Here is a 25,638-nt window from a genome sequence, read left to right on the forward strand (position 1 = left end):
AATTTTTAGAACTATTAGAGACTGTTTGATCTCTATGCAACGTTACACATGTTAACGTTCTTCACGAGATGTATGTGAATTGTAGCTGGCAGAATATAGGTTTCTGATTGATTGTTGTTTGCTTCACGCCAGGTGTCAAATGTCATGCATATACAAGAAGATAATTTATGAAACAATATTAATAATTTACAATCAATTAATGGGGTTCGTGTTGCTAAGTCTTTAATTTGTCTATGTTGTGTTTTGTATACTGTTGTTTGTCTTTTGGTCTTTTTCCTTTTTTTTGCCATGACGTTGTCAGCTTTTTTGTCGACTTACGAGTTTGAATATCTCTTTTTATGCAGTTTGACCGGGATGAAGGGCGATAAATTTGGACTGACAATCGAGAAACGAGAAATTTTAGTAAGAACATAAATTAAGCCGGCTTTGAATAATTGACAGTAACATCCTACTAATTTTGCTAGTGTCCTTTTCAACGTGCTTCAATTACAAGTTTTACATTTGGTCAAGTAACAGGACCAGTGGTTTACGAATTTGGTGATTATTAGTATTAAATGAGCTAGAATAGAATCAACTACCAGTCCACAGTTGCGTGCTGCCAAATTATTTGATATAACTTGTCAAGGTATTTTATTAAAGAAACAGGACGAGTGTCATATGTGGAGAAGGATCTGCTAACTCTTTACTATGGCGTTGTCAGCTTGTCTAGACTTTTAATATATCTTCCGCCTCTTTTTTACGAACATTTATAGTTTTTTTCTGTAAAAAGACCGGAGAATTCACGCATATATCGTTAATCAGAAGACCAATTTCGCCCTGTCGCTTATAATACATCACATCTTGAGGAACTACACTTCAATGTTTGCGTCTTATTCGACTTTTGCCACAGAAAAATACTCTAGGTATCTTACTTCAAAGACGGATATGCCTTCCCGTCAAGAAAATCTAATATCCCTCTCAGTTTGTTTAGCATTTGCATCGCCCGATAAGTTTGTCTTTACTAGTCAGTGCACATCTGTCTTTGCCTTTGATTTGTCTTTTTTTTTGTATTTTCCCAATATATCCACTATAAAACACATTTCTTTACATCTTCTACTTGTTATTTACATGTATGATACCGGTATATCTATACTCTACGACCTTATTTCCAAGTGTGTAAACATTCATAGACGTTTGTGTTTAATGTCCAACACACGCGATATATGAACCAAAACTACATATATTTGATACTTTATGTATTAGTATTGCTTGATATCAAATTGTTCAAAAATTACAAATTGAATATATCAAGGGTATTCAAAGCTTTTTACAAAATATATTCTGGGCATGTACAAAATTAATGCAAGCCTGTCAACTAGATTTAGATCTACGTACACTTTTAAAACGCTTTTTGTCAGTCAGTGATGTTATCTGAAGTATTTTATGACATTGTTAATAAATCTAGCTCTTGTTTAGGAAATTGACATACACCAACCTGGCAATCTTCATCTTTATCAACTGCTGGTCCCCATCAACTGTTGGCCGCGAAAGTTGTTTGAGTCAATGAAGTAAGAATCTTTTATTATTTGGTTGTTGTTCAATATAGAAATGGAACATTATAAATATCAGTAGTTCATATTAAATATCGTCAAAGGTAGAAACCAATTTTGCAATAGACCTTTTCTCCCAAACAAAGTAATTTTCCTCAAATTTTCCTTTCCAACTTTCCCTTTCCTTTATGATAACACCTTTGAAGCCATCCGCAATTATATTCGTGGTAACACTACTAGTATAATCTTTTTATAATGTCACAAATGTATAAACATGTCCGTCGTTTTATATTTCAAATTTCTGTATCCCATACACCAGCACTACTACTAGATGCATAATAGTTCACAATAAACATGTGTTCTCCTAGGTTTTGTTTACACTAGAGAAATGAAAAAAGTATGGAGGCAACTGAATTAACGAATCAAAGATACTGGAATTTTGTTCTAATATATTTTTTTTATTCTATTGACAAACTACAAGAACGCACAACAATCCATTCATTAAACATTTTTTTTCACCAACATTTAAATATGAGCAATGATTAATAAAATCTTTTAACTTCATTCACAATCGTTACATAATAAGCAGTCGCAGATTTCACTTGGTTTACAAGTAACGAAAAGTTTTATTTTACTTTTGTGGCGTTGATCCATTCATGTGACGCGCAGTTTATATTTCGTTTGTGGTGTCCTGGTGTGCTGTCGTAAACTCATTGGAGGTGTTCGTTGTTATTCTGCGGTTTACATGATGTAATGTACTATCATATTATTTATTTATGTATTTCTCTGTGCTGAGTGTTCTTGCGTTTGATTGTACTGTATTCCTGTCACGTAGTGTTGTCATTTTAGCGGTATTTGTAACATTGTCATATAAGCAGGAGGTTTGGCTAGCCATAAAACCAGGTTCAACCCACCATTTTTTCTTAAAATGTCCTGTACCAAGTCAGGAATATGGCAGTCGTTATCAAGACAGTCCGCTTCTATGTATGTTAGTGTTTGCTTTTGTTGCAGTTCAGTGTTTCTGTTCTTCCGTTGTTTCCCTCTTACAATGTATAGTTGATGTGTTTCCCTCAGTTTTAGTTTGTTACCCGGATTTGTTTTCGCTTAATGATTATTGAACAGCGGTATACTACTGTTGCCTTTATTTATTTTAACAATATGACCAGTAACATGTGCAGTGCTAGTAATTCTTTACAATTACAGTGCAAGATTGCCGAAACCTACATGTACTTCCAAGCAAACCGTTTGCCAAATATCGACATATTTACCGGTAGAAGGCTACCTTCAAAGCAACATACCGCTTTGACTATGTCAATAGGTAATGGTACTACTGATACCATTTCAATCATCAACCAATAGCAATAGCATATGATGAATGCTGGTATGAGTTATATCATGCAAGTATATATGTAATGCTTCCTTGATTTTCTATTCATGGATTATCCGATTCGTCCAAGTTCATTTCAAACTGTTTTGGCATGTCGTCTTAACTCACATTTGCCTGTGTATGCATTATGGATGCATCAATTGAATATGATTCGACAGTTTCATTGGAGTATTGTTTGCGAAAATACTGATTTGACTTGTTTGAAGTATATTTTTGTGTTTGCGATTCACCAACTCCCATATCTATTTCTTGTAAAGTAAAAACTACTGGATTATAAGTTTGCATTCCATTTGATTTTCCATACCTGATATCATTTCCTTATAGTTATTGAAGCTTTTTTTCTCTAGCAGTCGGCTACGACAAGTTTGGTATAGACTGATACATGCGCTATGTTAAAGCTTTTGAGAATACAATCATATTATAATTTCACTAATATTTATTTGGATGAGTGTTAATCAAATATCATTAAATTTGCTAACAATTTGATCTTGAAATGGTATTTTTAGCTTGAGCTGACTGTAATACCGAATCCTCGTGTAGGAGAGTGCAACTCTTTCTGTACGACAGGGAACAGTTGTACCAGCTCTATGCTAGGTTCGTAAAAGCATGTTGCAAAGCAAAAATGTGCCCGTATCGAACATTATGTTTCCTTTTTCTCTGTGGCCGTACACATTTTCTTCACCTCTTCCCGGTCGACCAACTTTCAGAAACCACCTATTGGATTTATTGTCAACTTATTCTGGACTTGAATATGCGTGATATATTTACTACTTAGTGTGATCAATCATTTTAAATACAAACGCATCGATAATATTTTTAAAAATCTTTATTTAAATACTTTTTAATTTCCCTCAAACATTATGTTGTAAACATTTATAAAGTTAGAGCATATTTTGTATTTCACCAGTGGTTTTTGTGGAATTCGATTCACATTTGTCTATCTCAGTCGATTTAAAATATGTCAATGTACAGGTTTCCATTCGATTCTTCTCTTTTTTTAAGAATGTTTCCCATTCGGAAACGGGTCGCAGAAGACATCTTATTCGCTACAAAAGGTAAATAAGAAACATATTAACTTCGTTATGAATTAATTATTTTGAATTTAGCTTAATCTTTTTTTATTATTTTGTTTGAAATCCGTGATATTTTATGATTTTGAAAGTGACTTATAGACCCAATGGGTCGGGTGTATTTTATTGTTTGTGTAATATATTTGTATATTGTTAAACTGTTATTACACATGTCACTATAATAAAAATTTACTTACTTACTTACTTACTTTACCTAATGCATTCACTGTATCACATTATCAAATGTCGTGTATCATACATACAATGGAAACCTCTCGTTCTCATGTACATATATTTGGTAGTATGCATCATTTTTGTTATTATATTTTTTTTTACATTATTGACTTTCGTAGAAACGGGTTATTGGGGTCGTAACAATCAATAATGAGAAAGATCATAGACCGAAGTCAACATAAGCTACTTATTTGCAATAAACTCTCTTTGGCGGACTGCCATCGACGCTACATAAATTTTACGGTCACAAGCACAAATTGGTTGACCGACACTATGTGTCTCAACTCAAAAGCGACATGTTTTCGAAGTCTTACATATTTAGGTACCAGTAAAGTCGACTGATCTATACTTCTACCGATTCTTTTCAATTACCTAGTGTTACATTTTTACAGAGTGTGGATTCGCAAGGCTAGTGGTGCATGCATAGCAGGGGATGATTACCCTGTCGACGTATCTGTCCTTTCTCATTGGGCATTTAAGTTCATTATCAAAATATATTTTGTATTTATTAATGCTAAAGACGTTATTTCATTGCTTCTTACTGTTTATTATAATGTCAATTTATAAATCGTAAAATTTACAATTGGGATAAAAAAAACACCTGAAAACAACAATTTATTAACTCTATGCGTTCGAAGCCCTGTTTTTGATTTACATTCATCATAAGTCGTCTTGCAGATTTTCATATACTGACAGGAATTTTTAAAAGATATATCAAAGATTTAGTTTTGTAAGATTGTACCTGCTGAATGGTACCCTCAGCACACGCTACTGCCTTTATCATATATAATGGAATAGGTACTACTGACACCATCCCAACAACCCAGCCGATCACAATAGCATATGATGGATATTGGTATGTGTTATATGATACTGGTTGCAGTTGTGTCATGTTGAAAACTAACATTACCTACACAAATATATAATATATATAAATATGTTGACGATCATGTATAAGTCATCAATCGGAATCATCAAAACATACATATAGAAATAAGGAGATGTGGTATGATTGCCAATGAGACAACTATCCATCAAAGTTCTCTATAATAATATGACGAGAATATTTTTGTCGGTTCATAGAATTATTAAATGATTTATTATCAAACATGCCATATGTACACAGGTATAAAACAACTGTCAAGTTTGTGTTCTAGTTCGCAATTTAGATAACAGCTTTCACGTAATAACATAAACGGTACCAATTTTAATGCACCAGAAGCGCATTTCGACAACTAACGTCTCTTCAGTGAGGCTGGTGGCCAAAATATGTGAATATAAAAAATCTAACACAAATGATGGAGAGCGGATCAAACCAAAAAGGACCGAAAGTATAGCCAAATCCAAAGTTGATTCTGACTGTGGTCGACATAAATGTTGTGTTACATTTCAATCATGATTTAGATTATGCATCTGTAATGAAACAAGTATGTTGCATTGAAATCATGCAACCGAGCAACAACATGTAAAAATTTACTGGTATTGCACAAAGCCATATTTGGATGGATTTATATATTATGCATACATCATCCAAAACGCCATTTAATGTTTACAAGGAGCGACTGTATTTGTAGCAGAATAAGTTTTCAAAGAATACTTACCATTATAACGATTGGTGTTATGAATTTCCAAAAGATTGACCACCATCTGCATGGTTTGTATCCTATCATCATTTCTATGTCTTTATAAAATTGATCTGTACCTAAGGACATTTGTTAAACAAGAGAAAAGATAATATGTTTTTAGAAATGAAGGTAATACACAACACAAAAAATACCACAATGCCCCATTTAATTCCCATTTGAATGGATTGTTGCTTATCATCGTGCAGATCTAATTGTCATTTGGAAATCTCCGACAGTTGACAGGAAACTTTAAGACACTTGGACGATCGACGTCATACAAAAATCACCTTTGAATTTGTGTATTAGATCTTGTGAGTTTTAAATTTTACGGGAGCATCTGTGATATTCAGTAATGCAAGAAAAAAAAACTATAAGGTCTATTATAAGGTGTTATACCACCACAACATAGATCGTCACATCCGGTTTCATGTTAAAAAGGGTCGACAAAAATACTTCCTTGAATTTGACAATTGTAGGAAATTAACCCTGTATTTCATGCAAAAAAAACTTTCTGAGTCATTAAAATCTATCTTGGGTGTTTCAAAGCATCATTCTTTTTAACTTGGTATTTTTCACTGTAGTACTTGACAGGATCAAACTCTACTCATGCCAATTATTTCTTTGACAAACATACCATAAATCCACCCTATGACGATACATTCTATCACAGCAACAAGCATTGGTGTAAACAGTCCACAGTACCAATCCACTATTTGTAAAATATATATGCCTCCCTGTATTCAATGACAAAGGACATTTGTTGTCAATGATTTGAATTAACATGACAATGACTAAAAAAGCTAATGATGGATGTATTTGTAATTGATAATGATAACTAAGAAGTAAATAAAAGATGAATTGTCATGTTGATGAATATAAGATAGTTATATGAATTATGTTCGCTATTCGAGTACTACTAGCATTAAGGTTTACTCTTGTGTACGCTGTTAGTTACTTCGCACATGTCCTATACGTTTATGAGGGTAACGATTGCGTAGAAAAAATTTCAGCGTCATTTCGTTAATAAGGATATGGTCCCAAATAAATAAGTACATTTAGAACGTGCCTTTTCGTTAACTTTATTACAATTTTTCAATCGTATTTTCATTTTATCTAAATAAAATTATTCCGAACGACATAAATATCTTCTAAACACTCACTTGCATTATAAGTGGTATGTCTAACACCAATCCTAAAAAGCAGACTCCAGCTGTTACCAGCATTTTCCTTTTCCTTAACAGTTGTGGAAATTCGTCTGTCAGTGCACTCGTTATGGTTTCAAAAGTCCCAAACTATAAAAGAACATTTTATCACGAATAAAACATATGTTGGGTATACAAAACGAAGAAAAAGGTAAAAGACACAAAGAAATTCAATATACAGTCTGAAACAATAAAGACGGGCTATACACTGTTAAGTTTAAATCTCCTTCGGTTTAAATTCAACAGAGGCAATCAAAGATAAACATAAGATTGAAAAATGGAATTGAGGTAACATAAAGGCACATTTTGAACGTAATCAATTATTTGTTGCTGTTTATCACATTTGATTCTAGTTCCTTTTTGTGTTTACATAAATTGAATTGTTTGCACTTGTTAAGTCGGAGTCTTGTTATGCAGTATGGTTTGGTCATTGTTGAAAGTCGTATGATGACATATAGTTGAAAACTAATGTGAATTTGGTCTCTGTTGGAAAGTGTTTTCATTAGCATACATATTAAATCTTTTTTATATTAAAATCTGCTATTGTTACTCCTCTCCCGAAAAAAAACAACATTACTAAGATATAGCTATCATACCTGTGTATCAATAGCAATTGTTAGCATCATCAGGAAAAAGAGAATCGACCACAATGGTGAAACAGGAAGTCGTGATATAGCTTCTGGATAAGCCATGAACACTAAACCTGGACCTTAAAATACAAAATACTTTGTTATTATAAAAAAATAATTGATGGGTTCTTACGTATATATATATACAGTCTTAAAGTGTATGCGATAAAGTTTGCTTTGGGTTTTAGATGTGCCTATTTGATTGGGCGCTTTCCTCAAGCAGTGAAATTTAACCCTTCATCTACTGTAATATATTATCTTTAGATATACGATAGTCATTTGGTTTTACCAATAGTGTCCTATTTATGATCTTGACATTCTGACTGAGTGTGGATTCACATAGGTGGTGATGAATGCAGGGAACATTTGTAGAAGGAGACGCTTACAATGCCCCCGCTCTTAATCCTTTTGTAGTTCAGGCGATTCTCGCTGTTTTTTACTTGATTTGTATATTCCTAATGGATCTATGAAATTTGAACATTGGTAAACTACTGTTACTTTTTATATATAAAGTTTTACTCTGTTCGTTTCTAGAGTTACTATAAAGATAATTGTTAATGAAATCCTGAAATAATAAGGAAATAAAATTGCTATGTTTATTGTTCTCTTGAACTTGTATCTCATTACATTTTAATGGATAGTTTGAGATATTATTGCAATAGTATATAATTATACCTGCAACAATTAATCAGATCATCAAGGTCTGAACAGCATCCCCTATCAACCGTCAAAGACTTTTAAAGATGATCAATCATCTAAATCATTACTAAAGCTTTGATCATAACTTTTCGGGATATCAATGAAGCTGTCATCAAGCTTATATCCTCTCGAAGTAGAAGACTATTTTATGTGTGTATGCATGCTACAAAATGTACAACAACTGCAAACATATTCCAGCTCAATAAGGAAAAAAATATAGATGAAAACTAAATAAATCTATTTTTTGTTATATCAATGAATAATCCATTGACTACATTTATGTCATTTATCATCTATTCATTCCTCTGCAGATAGTAAATTAGAGTCATTCAAATGTTATTTTTGTGATTGTTTGACAATCGTCTTTAGGTTAAAATACAGTAGTTAGATAAGTGCATGATTTGTTAAAAGGTGTTTTTATAACACAAAATATTTTTAACCCTATCTTATCTTTATATAACCTTGTGTCAGGACATCTTCAACTGCCATTCCTTTCTCGTGCGCCATAAATCCCAGGATAGAAAATGTGACGAAGCCAGCAAAAATACTTGTTCCACTGTTGATTGCTGGTACAATCATGGCATCCCTTAAAATATACAAGACTCGTGTGAAGTCAAATGAAAATAACACTTTATATTTTTCGTGCGTCCGTTAAAAATATAAATACTTCCTTGTGTTTGAATTGTTGTTTTTTTTAGAAAGTCCCATGCATCTCTCACCATAAGCATTTTGAAGGATAAACATCAATGCTAAAACATAAAATATGCACTGGTATAAAAATGGAAAAGGCATGAAATGGAAGGAAAACAATATCTAAATATAGTAAAACCATACAAACATTAAATATAAAACACAATTAATTAGACAAAATGAATACTTGAGTAGAACTTAATTTACAAACATTTTGATAAAACTTAATGATGATAATGAATCAAATCACACTACAAAAATGACACTTCAGCTTTGTTCCATCATATCAAAATGTAAACAAATATTTTAGATATGAATAAATAAAAATACAGTTTAGTTTACTACTCGTATATAAGCGACATAAGCCGTCAAATTCATGCTCAAAGAATTGACTCAAACATTCATATTGGGTTTATTGTGAACTTAAATGTATATCAGAATTACAATTTTCCATAGAAAAAAACACTATATTGAATCATTCTAATTCTAAATCAGCAACATTTCGTGTATTTTGTGGGACTGATGCCAAAACATTTTTCATCACCATGACTTCCAAAAATTGCAGAAGGATATATTACCCCCCCAAAAATAAATGTAAATGGACAGAAACGCACGTGCAATATTTTACAAGCATGGATCGCCACAGTTGTCTTATGTGGTGCTCTGACATTACGTGATGTCAATGTGAACAGCTTTACTGCTTCCTTCCCTATTTCCACTTTTTAGTCTGAATTTTTGCAGGACATATCGGGCACATGCGCAATCAATTTCAATTTAAAGTTAATCACAGGTCGCATGCATGGCGCATCCGAAAGATTTATTGTCTTGCGAGTCAATAATGTAACAGCGACTTTTCTTAACTTGTTTAGACAAATTGAACCAAACGGACTGCTGATATCAATTTGTCTAAGAAAACACAACAACAAACAAAAAACGCACTTTTCAAACTTATATTTTAAAAAATTGCATCTAAGGCCATGTTTATAAAACTTCTTTAATGAAATATAGACAAAAGTAAGTTGTTTAAACTGCTAGCCGAGAAATTATAGATCGCAGTTTAATATTGCCCGCACCGCAATCATATGGGGGGTCTAAATTGTCGCCATAGGGCATTACCAATGATCTTTACTTTGTGAACGTAAATGATTTAATTTTAGCATGCAATTATTATTGTTTCTCTCCATGAAAACAGTCGAAATTAACGACAGCCCGAAGTGTTGAAAACATATATCACTAGTAGAATTAAATGTACATGTAAATGTTTGACTAAAATTTAAAATTAGTACACAAAAACAATAATAAACAAACCTATACATATTATGATGAAATTTGTTAAAACTAGCTAAAGTTAAAATTGCTCCCCATCCAGCACCAGACGAAAAGAAAATCTGCACAGCAGCCTCACCCCAGACCTAAACAAAATAGATCTGGTAGTTTAATAATTTGATGAACACGTTAAATAGGAAACAGGGGTGTAACAAATGCTATATAAATAAGTATGTTATTTGTTCAAATGGTTGAAAAAGTACGGAAGCCCATTTAGGACATTCTTAAAATATAATTTGAATTCGAAATCACGAATTTAAATCGTTATCACGAATTGTATAATTCGTTATAACAGATTAAATTTGTGATTTCGAATTGGTGGAAATCGTTATACCAGATTTTATAATTCGTAATTACAAATTAAATTCGTTATCACCATTTTTTGTAATTTGTGATAACGAATTAAAATCGTTATAACGAATTGTATAATTTGTTATAACGGATTATATTCGTGATAACGAATTTGTGGAATTCGTTATCACAATTTTTTTGTAATTCGTGATTTCGGATTAAAATTCATTATCACAGATTTTTTAGCTCACCTGATCCACAGGGTTAAGTGAGCTTTTCTCCTCACTTTACGCCCGTCGCTGTTCATTACTTTTACAAAAATCTTCTTCATTGAAACCTTTATGCCAAATTGAAACAAACTTGACCACAATCCGGGGCGATTTAGTTTTAACGCATTTTATTTGCAAAATTAGCAAAAGGGATTGGACACAAACTGAAACAACATTAGTGACGTCTTCTCCATGTACAAATATAAACACAAAAACACTATACCTAGAAGTTTTTGTCATGTAAAATGGGTGTGTTAACTCACAAACTGATATGTAAGTTTATTAGTCAGCGACCCAGTTTACACACCAAAAATCTCCAGAAAAAAAATGTGTTTAATCCACATATTTCTTGACCGATATAGTTTTATTCCTTATTTTTCATTTAAAGTCTTTTTAGACCGGGGAATATCATTAGTGTGTATCGCGCATGGATACATTTTACACAAAGGCAACGAAAGTAGTTTCGCCAACATGGTTTATCGAAGTGTAAACCTAGGAAAGAAAATCTAACAGACCAATCACATTTATTGATATACTAATAATATAACAATTATTTAATTATGACGAAAACATAATAGGAGTGCATGTAATTCAAAAACTAACACAAGATATAAAGAGGAATAAAATAGAATATAAGTGCACAAGTAGATAAGGCAAGCCTGAAGTGAAGTGAAGTGAGAGCAATAAATCATGGTTTCTAGTTTGAAGAATGTGTGCAATGAGCCCGCAAGCGTAACAAAATGGACGACATGGCCTAAAATAGAACACAAGGGTAAAATGCAAGTTTTTTTTCTTTTATCTTGAAAACCGCTATAGAAAGAGAATTGTTTGGAATTACAAGATTTACGTACTGTCTATTTACATCAAAATTGTAAGATGACTATTTATAGGAATAATTTTCCTTTATTGACGTTTTTTTTTTATTTTGTGTTTTGTCTATTATTTTGAAATATATAATAGATACAGAGAATCTTTCAATCAATTATTATAGCGAAAATGATCATAAATAATTCCACATGATTAAAAGCGGCAATTGACCCTTTTTTACCCTTATGTTCTATTTTTGGCCATGTTGGCCATGATGTTTCGCAGGCGGGCTCATCGCACACATTCTTTATAGTAGATACCCTTATTTATTTCTCTCACTTCACTACACTCCAGGCTAACCTTATCTTATATATACTTTGCACATTATATTCCATTTTCTTCTTCCTTATATCTGTTGTTTGTTTTTGAATTGCATGCATTCCTATTATGTTTTCGTCATTATTAAATAATTCTTAAATTATTAGCATATCAACAAAAACTTGAATATGATTAGTCTGTTCGATTTTCTTTCCTGGGTTTTACACTTCGATAAACCATGTTGCCAAAACTACTTCTGTTGCCTCTGTGTAAAATATATTCATGGGCGATACACACGAAGGAAATCGCCGGTCTAAAAAGACTTTAAATAAAAAATAATGAATAAAAATGTATCGGTTACGAATTATGGGTATTTAACACATTTTGTATGCCCCCGCCGCTAGACGATGGGGGCATTAAGACTAGTCCTTGTCTGTCAGTCCAGTCCGTCCGTCGCGTACGTTCCCAAAATTGGTTCCCGTCCTCTAACTTTAGTTTGCCTCAACCAAATGTTATAAAACTTATACACTATGTTTATTACCACAAAACACAGATCAAATTTGAAGTTGAATGGCGTCACTTCTACCGTTCTTGAGTTATTCCCCTTTATAAATAGACAAAGTGCTAAATCTGTCGTTTCCGTTCTCTACATTTAGTTTGCCTCAACAAAATGTTATTAAACTACTACACAATGTTTAAAAGTTTGAAATTGGGTGGCATCACTTTTACCGTTCTTGAGTTATGCCCCTTTACAAATATCAAAAAACAAACAATATCCCGAATTAAATGTCCAATCCCTTTTTCTAAATTTGCAAATAAAATTCGTTAAAACTAAATTGATTGTGGCCAAGTTTGTTTCACTTTGGCCAAAAGGTTTAAAAAAGAAGATTTTTGTAAAATTTAATGAACAGCGACGGGCGCAAAGTGAGGAGAAATCTCATTTAACCCTGTGGGTCAGGTGAGCTAAAAATCCGAAATCACAAATTACAAAAAAAAACTGTGATAACGAATTCCACAAATTCGTTATCACGAATATAATCCGTTGTAACAAATTACACAATTCGTTATAACGATTTTAATTCGTTATCACAAATTACAAAAAATTGTGATCACGAATTTGATTCGTAATTACGAATAATAAAATCTGTTATAACGATTTCCACCAATTCGTTATCACAAACTTAATCTGTTATAACAAATTATACAATTCGTGATAACGATTTAAATTCGTGATTTCGAATTCAAATTATATTTTTGGAAGGTCCTAAATGGGCTTCCGTACATTGGTGTATACGTTTAACCCATATCTCAGTTTATTCGATTAATTTAACCGAAATATCAAAAGTAACCATGTGTCGTGTTTGCCGCAGTTTGTTTTATCTGTTGGAATTTTTATGACTATATTCCATTGTAACGTAAAGTAAAGATCGATTATTCTGTTCTTTTTCCACAAATGCTTTTTATGTTATACATATCCTTCAGATCGATTGTTTACGTTGTAAATTAATACCTAAAATAGGATACTTTTTGGGCTTGACTATTTTGTTATTACATGAACTTGAGCATCCCCCTGGCTTTGTCTAATCAATTCTTGAAAAGGTCATAAGTATATGATTTATCATTAATTTATCATCATAAAAGATCTAGAGGTATGACCTGTTCTCGTCTAATTTATTTCTGCCAAGGGGAATTTGAAAGAGACTTTCAGTCTTAACAGCTTTATTCGATTACTTTGATGCTCTTACAACATCAATGCGTAATACATAAATTTGGATTACTGAAACCGAATTTTGCGGTATGTAATAAACTACAATAATTATAGTTCTTGAATGATTATGTTTGAGCTGGTTGCAGTTAAGAAAAAAATCACTGATATACATTATTAAAGAAACGTTAAATATACTTTATGCCCGTCCCCTTTTCTTCGAATGTGATCTACCGAATTAGACTTATCATCCGATAACATGAGCAACACGACTGGTGCCACATGTGGAGCTGGATCTGCTTGCCCTTCCGGAGCACCTGAGATCACCCCCAGTTTTCAGTGGGGTTCGTGCTGCTCAGTCTTTAGTTTTCTGTGTTGTGTTTTGTGTACTGTTGTTTGTCTGTTGATCTTTTTCTTTTTAAGCCATGGTGTTGTCAGTTTATTTTCGACTTATGAGTTTGAATGTCCCTTTGGTATTTGTCGCCTCTCTTTTATTGAGTGTTTCGCATAAAACTTCCAAATAACACCAAGTGATGGATTTTCTCTTTGCCAAAATTTACAAAATAAGGTAAGGTAAAACTGGTAAAAACTGGTTTGATCCCACCATATGTTGTGCCTAAACTAAGACAGGCTTTCTGAACAATGTGTTTTTCGTTGTTTTTTGTCTTTGTTTATATGCCTGTTTTTGTTTTTTGAAGGAGTCGCGTGATGGTGATTGGTGTAATCTGTTTAATTTTGCGGCATTCTTAAATTTACCGATTCCACTCAATCGTTCTCAATTATTGGTTAACAATTTATCATATCAATGATACTTTACTATTCCATGGATAACATTTATCAACGAAGTGTGTCCAAAAAATGGAAATCCCTTCTTTATGAATAATAAATGTACCTTTGTTGAAAGCAAATTGTGCCACTTTGGAATTATAAAGAATTTAATGCCTTCTATAGCACCAGGTAAGGTGACTGCTCTGACTAGAAATATAACCAGCACAATGTATGGGAATGTAACGGTGACATATACAATCTGAAATATATATTGTCATATATTTTGATGTAATCGTTTTAATGAATATGAATTACAATACACTGCTGCATATAAACCATGTAAACTTATTCAACGTAGTAAAATATCATAAAATATTAATATGAAGTATTGTAAAATATTTCAAATAAAAATGTCCAAACTTTACCAATTTCTTTTTTTTTTCTTCTCTTTTCCGAGATGTACAGAACTGCTTCATGACACGTCTGAACACGTCACTGTTGTAGATAAACGCAGTACATCTAAACTTCATTTCCTCAGAATGAGCGACAAAAGGTAGTTCCTCTTCTGTTTCGAATGAATAGTTTGAATAATATACTGATAATTTCTGAGAACTAAATACTAGTAGCCCTGTCTTTAATGGTATGATAAGTTGATGTTGCTAATACGTAAGAAACTTTTAAATTATACCGTTTTAACATGTATTGGAACCTAGCATTCAATTAATATTCCGTACCTTTCCAGATGACTTTATACCATTAAATAGACAAAGGAATACCAGAACCCATGCTATAAATAGACATGCTAAAAGCTCTAATCTTATGCTGCCTACATCTTCAATCCCTGAAGTTATCTGAAGCACGTTAAATCTACAAAAAGTATGTATGGTAATGTAAACGATTAAGGATGAAACCATTCTTTATAATCAATCAATATTCATATAAGCATATATCACTTCATTAGGCTTTATGACGTGTTACGATTAATGATTGATATTTTAATGAGAGACATGTTTTTTTATTAGTTGTAATCGGTTTTAAACTAGCTTTCAGTAACTACGAGTAATCTAATTTCGTTCCTCAGTATTTTGTCTTTTAAATTTTGTTTGTTGGTTTTTGTGGTTTTTGTCGATCTGATAGGTCAGATCTGTTGCAGCTGATTTATAAAGTTTGTTCTTATGTTGTGCGGTTATACTACTGTCCTAGGTTATGGAAAGGTTTGGTGCCCGCAAATATGTTGGACCCTGTCACATTTTATATGCGCCTGTCCCAAGTCAGGAGCTAGAGATTCAGTGTTCATCTGGCCGTTGTTCTTTTTCGTTTGAATTATTTCATATTCTGTCATATCGAGGTCTTTTATAGCAAACTTATCGGTATGTGTTTTACTCATTGTTGAAGGTCGAATGGTGGCTTACATATACTTTATCTACGTTATTTGGATTTTGGTGGAAAGTTGTCTCATTGGCAATCATACCACATTTTTTTTGTTTATATATATAAATACATCACTAAACGATAATGTCTCTTTTTCAACAGTTTTCATTTAAAAATATACATTAATTTGGTCATGTATAATGGCTTGGAATACGGATGGAAAGGTTTGTCCATTCATTTAATGGTTAGACGTAAACTATTTCAAGTCTGCAGTCATAGAAGGCTTTATTGCAAATTAACTTAATATCTTAGGATTTTAACATAAAGCAACAGAAAGCAGAAATAATATACCTTTCCGGAGTATCTGATTGTATTGCCTATGCTTGGTGAATTTTCCGCAGCTCACTACTTACGTTTATGTTTATTGATTTGTGAACAATAAGAATGGTTTGTGATCTCTTTCTTTTATTCATAGTGTTATATGTTCTTCTACATTTGTGATTGTATTGAACCTTTAAAAAAGCTTATTGTCTTCCCATCATATCATGTTGCAATGAAAAGAGATTCCGTACCAGAAACCGTATGACCTTAATGTGATAATAAGTTTTAAACACGAAGTTATGGATAATAATTAAAAGAAAATTCATAAATGTTTACTTCCAATATTCCTCACTTGCAGTCATTTTGGTTAAATTTTTGCTCATAGACCAATTGCCTTCTTTTGATACATTTGAAATTGATGCATTGTATCTGGAACTATCTAGGCAATTTTCTGTATTCCATTCATTGTTGCAGTGACTCCATGGCAACACTGATGTCATTGACTGATAGAGGAAATATAGCGTCCATGTCATAAATATGTTGAAGTATACACAGAATATTGCTGAAACAAGTAATGCTCCGTAACCAACACCTAGAATTACAATAATTATTATAAATGAGATAGCACAAGTTCAATTACGGGACAAAACAGAGAAAATGACCCTGCTTAGTAATGCCAAAGCAGAAAAGTTAACTTCGCTAAATAATTAGTATCTCAAGATTAACAAATATTAATTTTATGGTAATATAACCATAAAGGCTATACCTCGTGAAAATGATTAAAAAACTATTGTAGAACAACAATCAAATGTTCGCGGTATGAAAAAAAAAAAAACATTATCCCAACCATAAATTGAAATAACCTTTAACAATTGTAAATCCATTCACGATTATGTTAATGTTTTGCTAAATGTGAGCACAAATATAATCAGACTTGTTTACCGCAAAAAAAACCAAAACAATTGCTATTTCATCGTGACATTATTCGCGGATCATAACAGACATCATTAACCACAAGTTTTCATATTTTGCAAACTGATTGGTTCAAATTAGATATTAACAAACAGTGTAAATACCGAATTTTCATAAGTATTTCTAAAATAAAGAAAATTGTGTGTGTAGGATATTTGCCTGTTTAGTGAATGTCAAATATACTAGAAATACATGTATCAGTCAATCGCTAGAATTGACAGTCAATATAGTAATGAAGACGCATTAATATATTTAAACAAAAAGAAGTCTTTAAAAATGTTAATATTTCATGTTCGTTTGTATTTTAAGGCATTTAATATCTAATTATAACTTCTGCATGCCATATTTACTCTCTTCGTTCAGGTTGTAAACTAATTGTAATGTAAAAAATATGGGGAACAAAAACAACTCTGTATACAGAGCAATTAGATATACAAATTCTAGAGACCAGGGGGATAAAAGGGCGAATCAGAAGTGACAGTATAGCGATTCATTCAAAATTTAAGTTTAAGGCTATATAAACCAAACCAACTAGAAGTTATATCAGAGCCAAAACAGAAATCATACTCTGCGGCATTAACTGATTTAAACATTAGCATTTTGAGGTAACATTAAACAAAAGAGGAAAATGTTTTAAGGAAGGCTTATTGTAAATATTATAGATAAAAAATAGAAACAACTTACCTTTCATCAGTGGACATATTTTCCAAACTGTAAGGGTACTGCTGCTAGAGAATTGGGCAACCGCATACTCAAGGAAAAAAATAGGAACTGCTCCTACGACCATAAATAACAGGTAGGGAATTAAGAAGGCGCCTGTGAATAGATAAAAACATTAGTCTGAGTTCTGTTAATAGAAAAACAAAGGATATGGGGTATCCATCCATGACACAAAATCAGTACATGTACAGCAAAAAAACACACAAAAAGCAAAGGAACAACGCTTTTATTGCTGTTCTTCATCTCGAAGTCACAGTGAGGCCTTCAACACGGAGTTAAAAAAAAACTCTCACCTCACTGCAAGTTTAAAACAGCCCCTAGCACCGGCTTAAGCGGAATTCTTTGTAAAAATAATTCGAATAGACTTTGTAAGATGTAACAAAAAAGAACATACTGGAAAGTAGTACATATTAAAAACCAAATAATCCCTACGCATAGGTGTACATATTAAACTATGTAGAATATATGTTGGTAGTTTTTCTATCAAATAAAAGGTGAACGACTGGTGATCCTTGTAGAACACATTTTGACTGATAATTTTGAACAATACAAAAATGTATGAATGAATTCTAAAATTGAGGGCATTTATTGCCTGCTTCTCAGATATTAAGTACCTGGTTTGGTGTATCCAAAGTTCCGGTAACTAGTACGGTCTGATGTGTAAATAACGGTATATTGATCCCGCCCCTAATAAATGTTTGAAAGTGAAAAACATTAACGTGGATAGGAATGGGGGCCAATAATAGGTGGTGCGCGTCTTATTAAAATTTTAGTACACAAACTGGCCTTAAATTGAGAGAATGATGTGGCACACGTACTAAGTAAGAGAAGTTATCTCAAGAATAAATACAGTGTCACCATAACTTTAAAAATACAAAAGATTATTATCCAAGGATTCAAAAATAAAAATCATCTGACTACCTTTCTACGCTAAATTCTTATACAAATACAGTTAACGTTTAAGGGTTGACTAGGGTATAACAAATATTGTTACCTATACTTAACCTGTCCGGCAATTAAACATTAGTTAAAGAGGGACTTTTGTTTGGTTGTGTTGAATGAATAAATACATAGCCTTTCCGGACAGATTGATTACGTTAAATCCGATGTCTCATGTAGGGAGAGTACAAAGCTCTCTCACTGTAAAGGACCCTCCTGCATCCTTTTGAGAGGTCTCTAGGTGATTTTATAAGGAAATTTCTGTCCCTTTTTAACAAAGTATTAAATAAAGTATTAGCCTGTTTTCTAGTAAACAATATGTCCTGTCCAGAATCCAACTTTCAGAACTTACCTATTCGATTCGTGAATAATTTGTTCTCCACATGGATATATATTGGGAAATTTGACACTTGGTATTAAGTATACAATAATAAACATCAATCAGTTGGAGTTAATTTGAGCTAAATCAACATTTCGCTTCAATAAAACAATATTCACTATAAACGATAAACTTTGTCATTTCGGGGCCTTTTATAGCTGACTATGCGGTATGGATTTTGCTCATTGTTGAAGGTCGTACGGTGACTTATAGTTGTTAGTTTCTGTCATTTGGTCCTTTGTGGAGAGTTGTCTCATTGGCAATCACACCACATCTTCTTATTTTAATATTTGAATGTGGATAGTCGTTTGTTTCATCTCTGACCCTGCAAACCAAACACTTCATCGTTGGTATTAGCCTCTTTCCAGTTATACTAGAAGAATTTTGGCAATTGCTGTTTGGAGTGAAAATAATGTGTCCGAAGGGATGACATGCATTCCTTCAAAATTTTTTGTACCTGATATATTATAAAAATAGTTTGTGTCTGAGAGTATATATACAATCTTTAAATCTTAAACCATTAAGGGAACAACGAAAGCATTGTCAAGGACTCATTTCCGAACTTGTTTGTGGTAGCAATTACCTAAATCAACACCTGTATAATCATTTTATCAAAATCTGACAAGAAGTTGCCATATGATCTCACGATGCGATCAAACAATATTATCCATTCCTTGAATTCGAAGACGAGCAATAACCAGTTGTACCTGATATATTATATAAATAGTCAAAATCTGACAAGAAATTGTCATATGATCTCACGATGCGATCAAACAATATTATCCATTCCGCGAATTTGGAGACGAGAAATAAGCAGCTGAAACAGTGAAAAATGGAAAGATATTTCAAACAATAGACATTATACGAAAGCTTTATAATTGTTAACTTACCTCCACCATTTTTATAACATAGATATGGAAACCTCCATATGTTGCCTATTCCAACTGAATATCCAATACAGGACATGATAAAATCAAGGCGCCCAGACCAATTCTCACGGTCCTCATTCTGTTTTTTTGTTGTATTTTCTTTTACCTTTTTCAAATATAATCGATAATATTAGTGATCAAGTTAATAGCAAGTAAAACACAGTTGACGAAACACGCGTCTGACGTACAAAATTGTAATCATGGTATCTATGTTTATTTACAACCACTGGGTCAATGCCACTGCTGGTGGCGGTTTCTCTCCTAGGGTTTCACCACCCCAGTAGTCAACACTTCTGTGTTGACATGTATTATCATTGATATTGGCATAATTTTAAATTAACTGTTTATATTTGTTTAGAAATACTAAGGAGTTTCTACCCCAGAATTAGATTACCTTAGCTGTATTTGTCAAAACCTTTCGAAATTTCGGGTCCTCAATGCTTCGTACTTTATTTGATCTTCTTAACTATTTTGATTCGAGCGTCACTTGTGACTTTTTTGTAGACGAAACACGCGTCTGGCGTACAAAATTTCAATCCATGTATCTATGATGAGTTTATTTGAAATGTTTATAAATAATAAAATTGAAGTAAGCGAATGTTCTCATCTAAGAATTAACTTTAGTTTATCAATCACCGAGTACAGTAATATGTCTATATTGGCTTCCCCATCCAACAGCAAAACGCGCTGAAAAGGCTCTGTGTGCAGACTGAAGAGCAATGATACCCGGTCTTACTATATCCAAATCACGTGTTGGGAAAGCGTCATACTTTCAGGACCCCAGTAATAACTCATTGGATGACTCGAGGAGTTAAAACAAAACGTTTCTGCCCTTCCAAACAAGCCATTGTTTTTTTATAGAAATTAGAAATTATTTTAGAAGTCAGCATATTTCAAAACACGATTTATAATTGATTATCAAGTTCGATAAATTTTAAAGGTTATTTGCCTTTTCACGTGTAACCACAAAAAAAGCGGTCATTCAATGTGAAAGTAAGGAGGTGGAGTGATATGATTGCAAAATTGAATGATCGGACAACTTTTATCCAACGATGTACTCAACAATAGGTTTAATGTGAAAAACGATTTTTTTAAACCAGACTTTTTTATCATGACAAATTTAGGCAATTTATCCATTTCAATGTGTGTGTTGCTTTGTACGATATTATAGGTGTAAATCATAAAAGATAATTTTGACGTGTAACTTCAGTATCGATGTCAATGTACCTCGTATGATTTTTACTAGGATGACCTTGAGGGAATCCGTTGTAATGCTATAAAGAGGAATGTACGGACTACTTTTATGTTTTTATAAAACGTTTACAACCAAAAAAAACCCTAACGCTTGGAAAAACTTATAGCTGGATTTCACGATGTCTTATTTGATATAAAGTCAGAATTACTGCCCAATGATTGTACTTCTGATAGAAGTCAAATTATATATTATGAATTGTTGTGAAAATAGCATATCAGATAACGCAATTAATCAAGCGTGCGGATGGAGGGGAATAATACACATCCATGTTCATGTTACATGATCGATCGATCAAATATCAGGGACTTGGGGTATTAACATTACTGATTAGTAACGTTTAACTTTTTATTGATACATGTTCGTTAACATTAATCTTTGAAATAATTGTTTATACATGAATATTATTGTCATCAATATATGTTATAATTGTTCGTCCGTATTCTAAAATTATTGAACGCCAAAATGATTTTAGTACTTTGAAATACAGTTTTCAAGAATTTGTTTTTATATCATATACGAAATTACCATTGTTAGTACTTAATATAATATTCGTACATCTAGATAAGACTACCGAGACAGCTACGCCCTAATAGACATTTGCGGAAAACAAGGGGTCCTCTCAAAATAAAAAAAAATAACCCAATTGAGATACATAGTAAAATTATATGATAATTTTTTTATCATGTAAATAAGTCTTTTTGACAACTCACAAATGCAGAAACTTATGGTCACAACAGATGTGAATTTAAATTTTCTAATAAAACAGTTGATTTTATATAAAGATAAGAGTGTAATAATGCTGCCGCAATGTGAGTTGGTGTTTAAGCAACACGTACTACATTTGTATGTGCTCTATGGCAAAGCAAAGTTTGGCTGTAGGCAAATGTTGCCACCCCAAATAATGCCATGTTAGTTTGCTTAGAAAATTTAGCAAAATGACAAGTAAGTGCCAGTTTTTTTTAAAGGCCAAATGACATCAGACTCTCAACAAGACCTTGTTTGATCGTATAAGGGGGAAAGCATGTGCAGCAGCATGCGTTAATAAGGAGCATCGACTCATTTCTAAAAAACAATATTACGAGAAAAAAATACCCGTCAGTCATGAACATTTCAGTGTAACGTAAGATCGATTTTAGAGTCATATTCCAGGGGTAGTCCAAATGTTCCCGCCCTTCACCCCAGACGGCCTCTGTTACATGACCTACCTATTGTATTTATTGTTAATGTGTTCTCATCCTGAACATGCATGAAATATTTGCCACTGGACGCTAAGCAACAAACAATCAATCAATCTTTCTAGCATAAATTTGTGTTTTGTCAAAATGTATAGGTAATTGTAATAATGCCCATGCTGTATCAGCCGGCATAGCTGATGACACAGATGACATATCATGAACATTATTTACTGCTAATATTTTCTAACTAAATTGGGGTGTTCCTCATTCATGTTGTACTTTATATAATTTTTTTCGACGTTTCGTTTTGTATTTGAAAACGGTCATGTCTACCTCTTTGAATTTGTCATAAAACCCCCTTGCATTCACTACAGCACCATCGAATGAAAGTTAATCGTAGTTGTCACTTCAATAACTCATGCTTCTTGTATCATCTGAAAAAATCATCATGTATTGAGACTAACAATGGGAAATGTTTCAATAAAACTACGTGACCTGTCGAATCCTGGAAAACTGAGACAAAATATAACCTGGCAATGTTGTTGCTCTATTAAAATATATTATTTTCAAAAATGCTATTTATCGAGGTCGAAGAACAAGGTCATTCTGTTGCAGTCATTTTTAAGGCTTTGAAATTTCCATAAAACGTGTTACCTTCGAAAAAGTTAAATAATACGTTGTTCTGACGTCATGTGCAAATATGAAACACATCTAAGTCGGAACTATAACATTAATAAATAATGCTATTTGTATAATTTACTGAATGGATTATAGATTTTGAAAAAAAATGCAGTTTGTTTCCCTAGATGAAAATAAAAAAAAATTAAGTGATGACCTTTGACCTTGATTTAAGGCATGATGTGACCAGCTTTCATATTTACGACACATATATTCAAAAAGTATACGGTTTAAGCTTTCAAAGAATCTTCAAATGAGCTACTTTAATGTAATGAGGTATGTAGGTAATTTACATTTCTAAAATTGTCCTCTCCGCCGCTCCACTAATAAGATATTAGTAGGTTACAATCTGTAATGAATAACAAACTTGAAACAGTTTAGATCCATGAAGAAATGTCAATTATAACTATACATCAACAACAGCTTTAACAATTAGAGAAACAACTTATCGGTGTGTATATCGGGGACGGACGGAAGCACGCCAAAGAGAGATGATCTAATACAGCTTTTGACAAGTAATTAAATGTGCGATATATGAATTTTGACATTCTTTATTTCAAGTATAATATTTTGTACTCTTTGAGATTATTATTACGCCTTGGAAGTTTTAGTCAGTAAGATATAATTTATAGCACTGAGCTATTAATAGCCTAATTGACCTGGTAGATCTAATGAACCTGTCAGTGATATTTACATACTGATATATTATGGGGACGAAGTCCCCTATGACAGTAGAAAAATCAAAAAAAAAAAAAAAAAAAAAAAAAAAATCCGGGAAAATTTCCCGAAATTTTCATTGTACTAATGAACTCAAAATCGTTAACTTTTTTTTTTCAGACTTTTTTCAATTCTCGCATTTGCGCAGAAATCTACTTCCTTCTTCCGGTCTCGTTTGTCATGATACTTTGAGTGAAACATATATTTATCAGCCCAGTAAAATATAGGAAGGAACACAATAACAATTTCATTTCTAATTATTCTTTGATATGAAAAAACGTTATCTGATGATAGCGTTTCTTTGTTTACATTGAATATGACGTCATAACTAAAATAACGTCACAACTAAAATCCCTAACAACAGAACCAAAATCGGAAACGTTACGGTATTTCCGTTTCTTTTTTAACAGATTTAGAACTTAAAATATGTTTGAATTAAAATAAAATAATTTATATAGACTTCGTCCCCTTTTAACAGGTAATGCCTGCCTCATATTAAGGGGACGAAGTCCCCTATTACAGTAGAAAAATCAATAAAAAAAAAAAAAAAAAAAAATCTGGAAAATTTCCCGAAATTTTCATTGTACTAATGAACTCAAAATCGTTAACTTTTTTTTTGTAACTTTTTTTAATTCCCGCATTTGCGCAGAAATCTACTTCCTTCTTCCGGTCTCGTTTGTCATGAGACTATGAGTGAAATATATATATTTATCAGTTCAGTAAAATATAGGAAGGAACACAATAACAATTTCATTTCTAATTATTCTTTGATATGAAAAAACGTGTGATGATAGCGTTTCTTTGTTTACATTGAATATGACGTCATAACTAAAATAACGTCACAACTAAAATCCCTCACAACAGAACCAAAATCGGAAACGTTACGGTATTTCCGTTTCTTTTTTAACAGATTTAGAACTTAAAATATGTTTGAATTAAACATGTTAAAAAAAAAAAATTATATAGACTTCGTCCCCTTTTACAGGTAATGCCTGCCTCATATTAAAGGCTAAGCCTACAAAATCCAAACAATTTGACTGTGGTGATAATGACACCTTCTTTACCTGAATTTATTTTTATTTATCTGGATAATTTCATTTTTAAGTTTGATCTTATGTCCGTAATGTTTTCCCTTTATTGAAGCATATATCTATATAGGGACGCACTGGATAGCACACCAGTCGTGTCCAATCCGGATCTCAAAACCGACTCCGATATGCATTTTATTGTGTTATCGATACGTCAGCGAAACCAGTGTACACATATTTATGGCTTGTCACTTGGCGCTAACAACGAAACGCAACGATAACAATAGGAAACTCAACCATAAAAATAATTATGGAGGAATGGTGAGACATGATTGTCAATTCAACTCAGTGGCGGATCCGCCGGGGGGGGGGGGGGGGGGATCTGGGTGCAGTGGCGGATCCAGGGGGGTGGGTCGGGGGGTTCCGGGGGTTGCAACCCCCCTTTTTTGACGATCAATTCATTTGAATGGTGACATATAGTTGGAACCCCCCTTTATCCTGGGTTAGGAACCCCCCTTTTATAAATGGCTGGATCCGCCCCTGGGGTGTTGGACGATATATGGACATATTCATATAACATATTTATAAAATTCGACCGCTTTTTT

General features: G+C 32.7%; 1 protein-coding gene across 1 annotated transcript in view; it reads right to left on the minus strand.

The window, feature by feature from the left end:
• Positions 1–3,724: 3,724 nt before the first annotated feature.
• Positions 3,725–25,638, minus strand: part of LOC127714396 (sodium- and chloride-dependent glycine transporter 2-like) — a 31,106-nt gene continuing 9,192 nt past the window's right edge. Inside the window, exons 2-14 of the mRNA XM_052220449.1 lie at positions 20,142–20,286; positions 17,898–18,029; positions 16,578–16,833; positions 15,284–15,416; positions 14,674–14,808; positions 10,374–10,477; positions 8,837–8,961; positions 7,644–7,756; positions 7,006–7,137; positions 6,480–6,579; positions 5,822–5,922; positions 4,963–5,130; positions 3,725–3,962 (exon numbers count right to left, since the gene is read on the minus strand). Of these exons, the coding sequence (XP_052076409.1) occupies positions 3,798–3,962; positions 4,963–5,130; positions 5,822–5,922; positions 6,480–6,579; positions 7,006–7,137; positions 7,644–7,756; positions 8,837–8,961; positions 10,374–10,477; positions 14,674–14,808; positions 15,284–15,416; positions 16,578–16,833; positions 17,898–18,029; positions 20,142–20,286 (1,809 nt within the window). The 3' untranslated portion in view covers positions 3,725–3,797. The remainder of the gene's footprint in view (positions 3,963–4,962; positions 5,131–5,821; positions 5,923–6,479; positions 6,580–7,005; positions 7,138–7,643; positions 7,757–8,836; positions 8,962–10,373; positions 10,478–14,673; positions 14,809–15,283; positions 15,417–16,577; positions 16,834–17,897; positions 18,030–20,141; positions 20,287–25,638) is intronic.

The sequence above is a fragment of the Mytilus californianus genome, unplaced genomic scaffold, assembly GCF_021869535.1.
Source record: "Mytilus californianus isolate M0D057914Y unplaced genomic scaffold, xbMytCali1.0.p SCAF_9, whole genome shotgun sequence".
Lineage (NCBI taxonomy): Eukaryota > Metazoa > Mollusca > Bivalvia > Mytilida > Mytilidae > Mytilus > Mytilus californianus.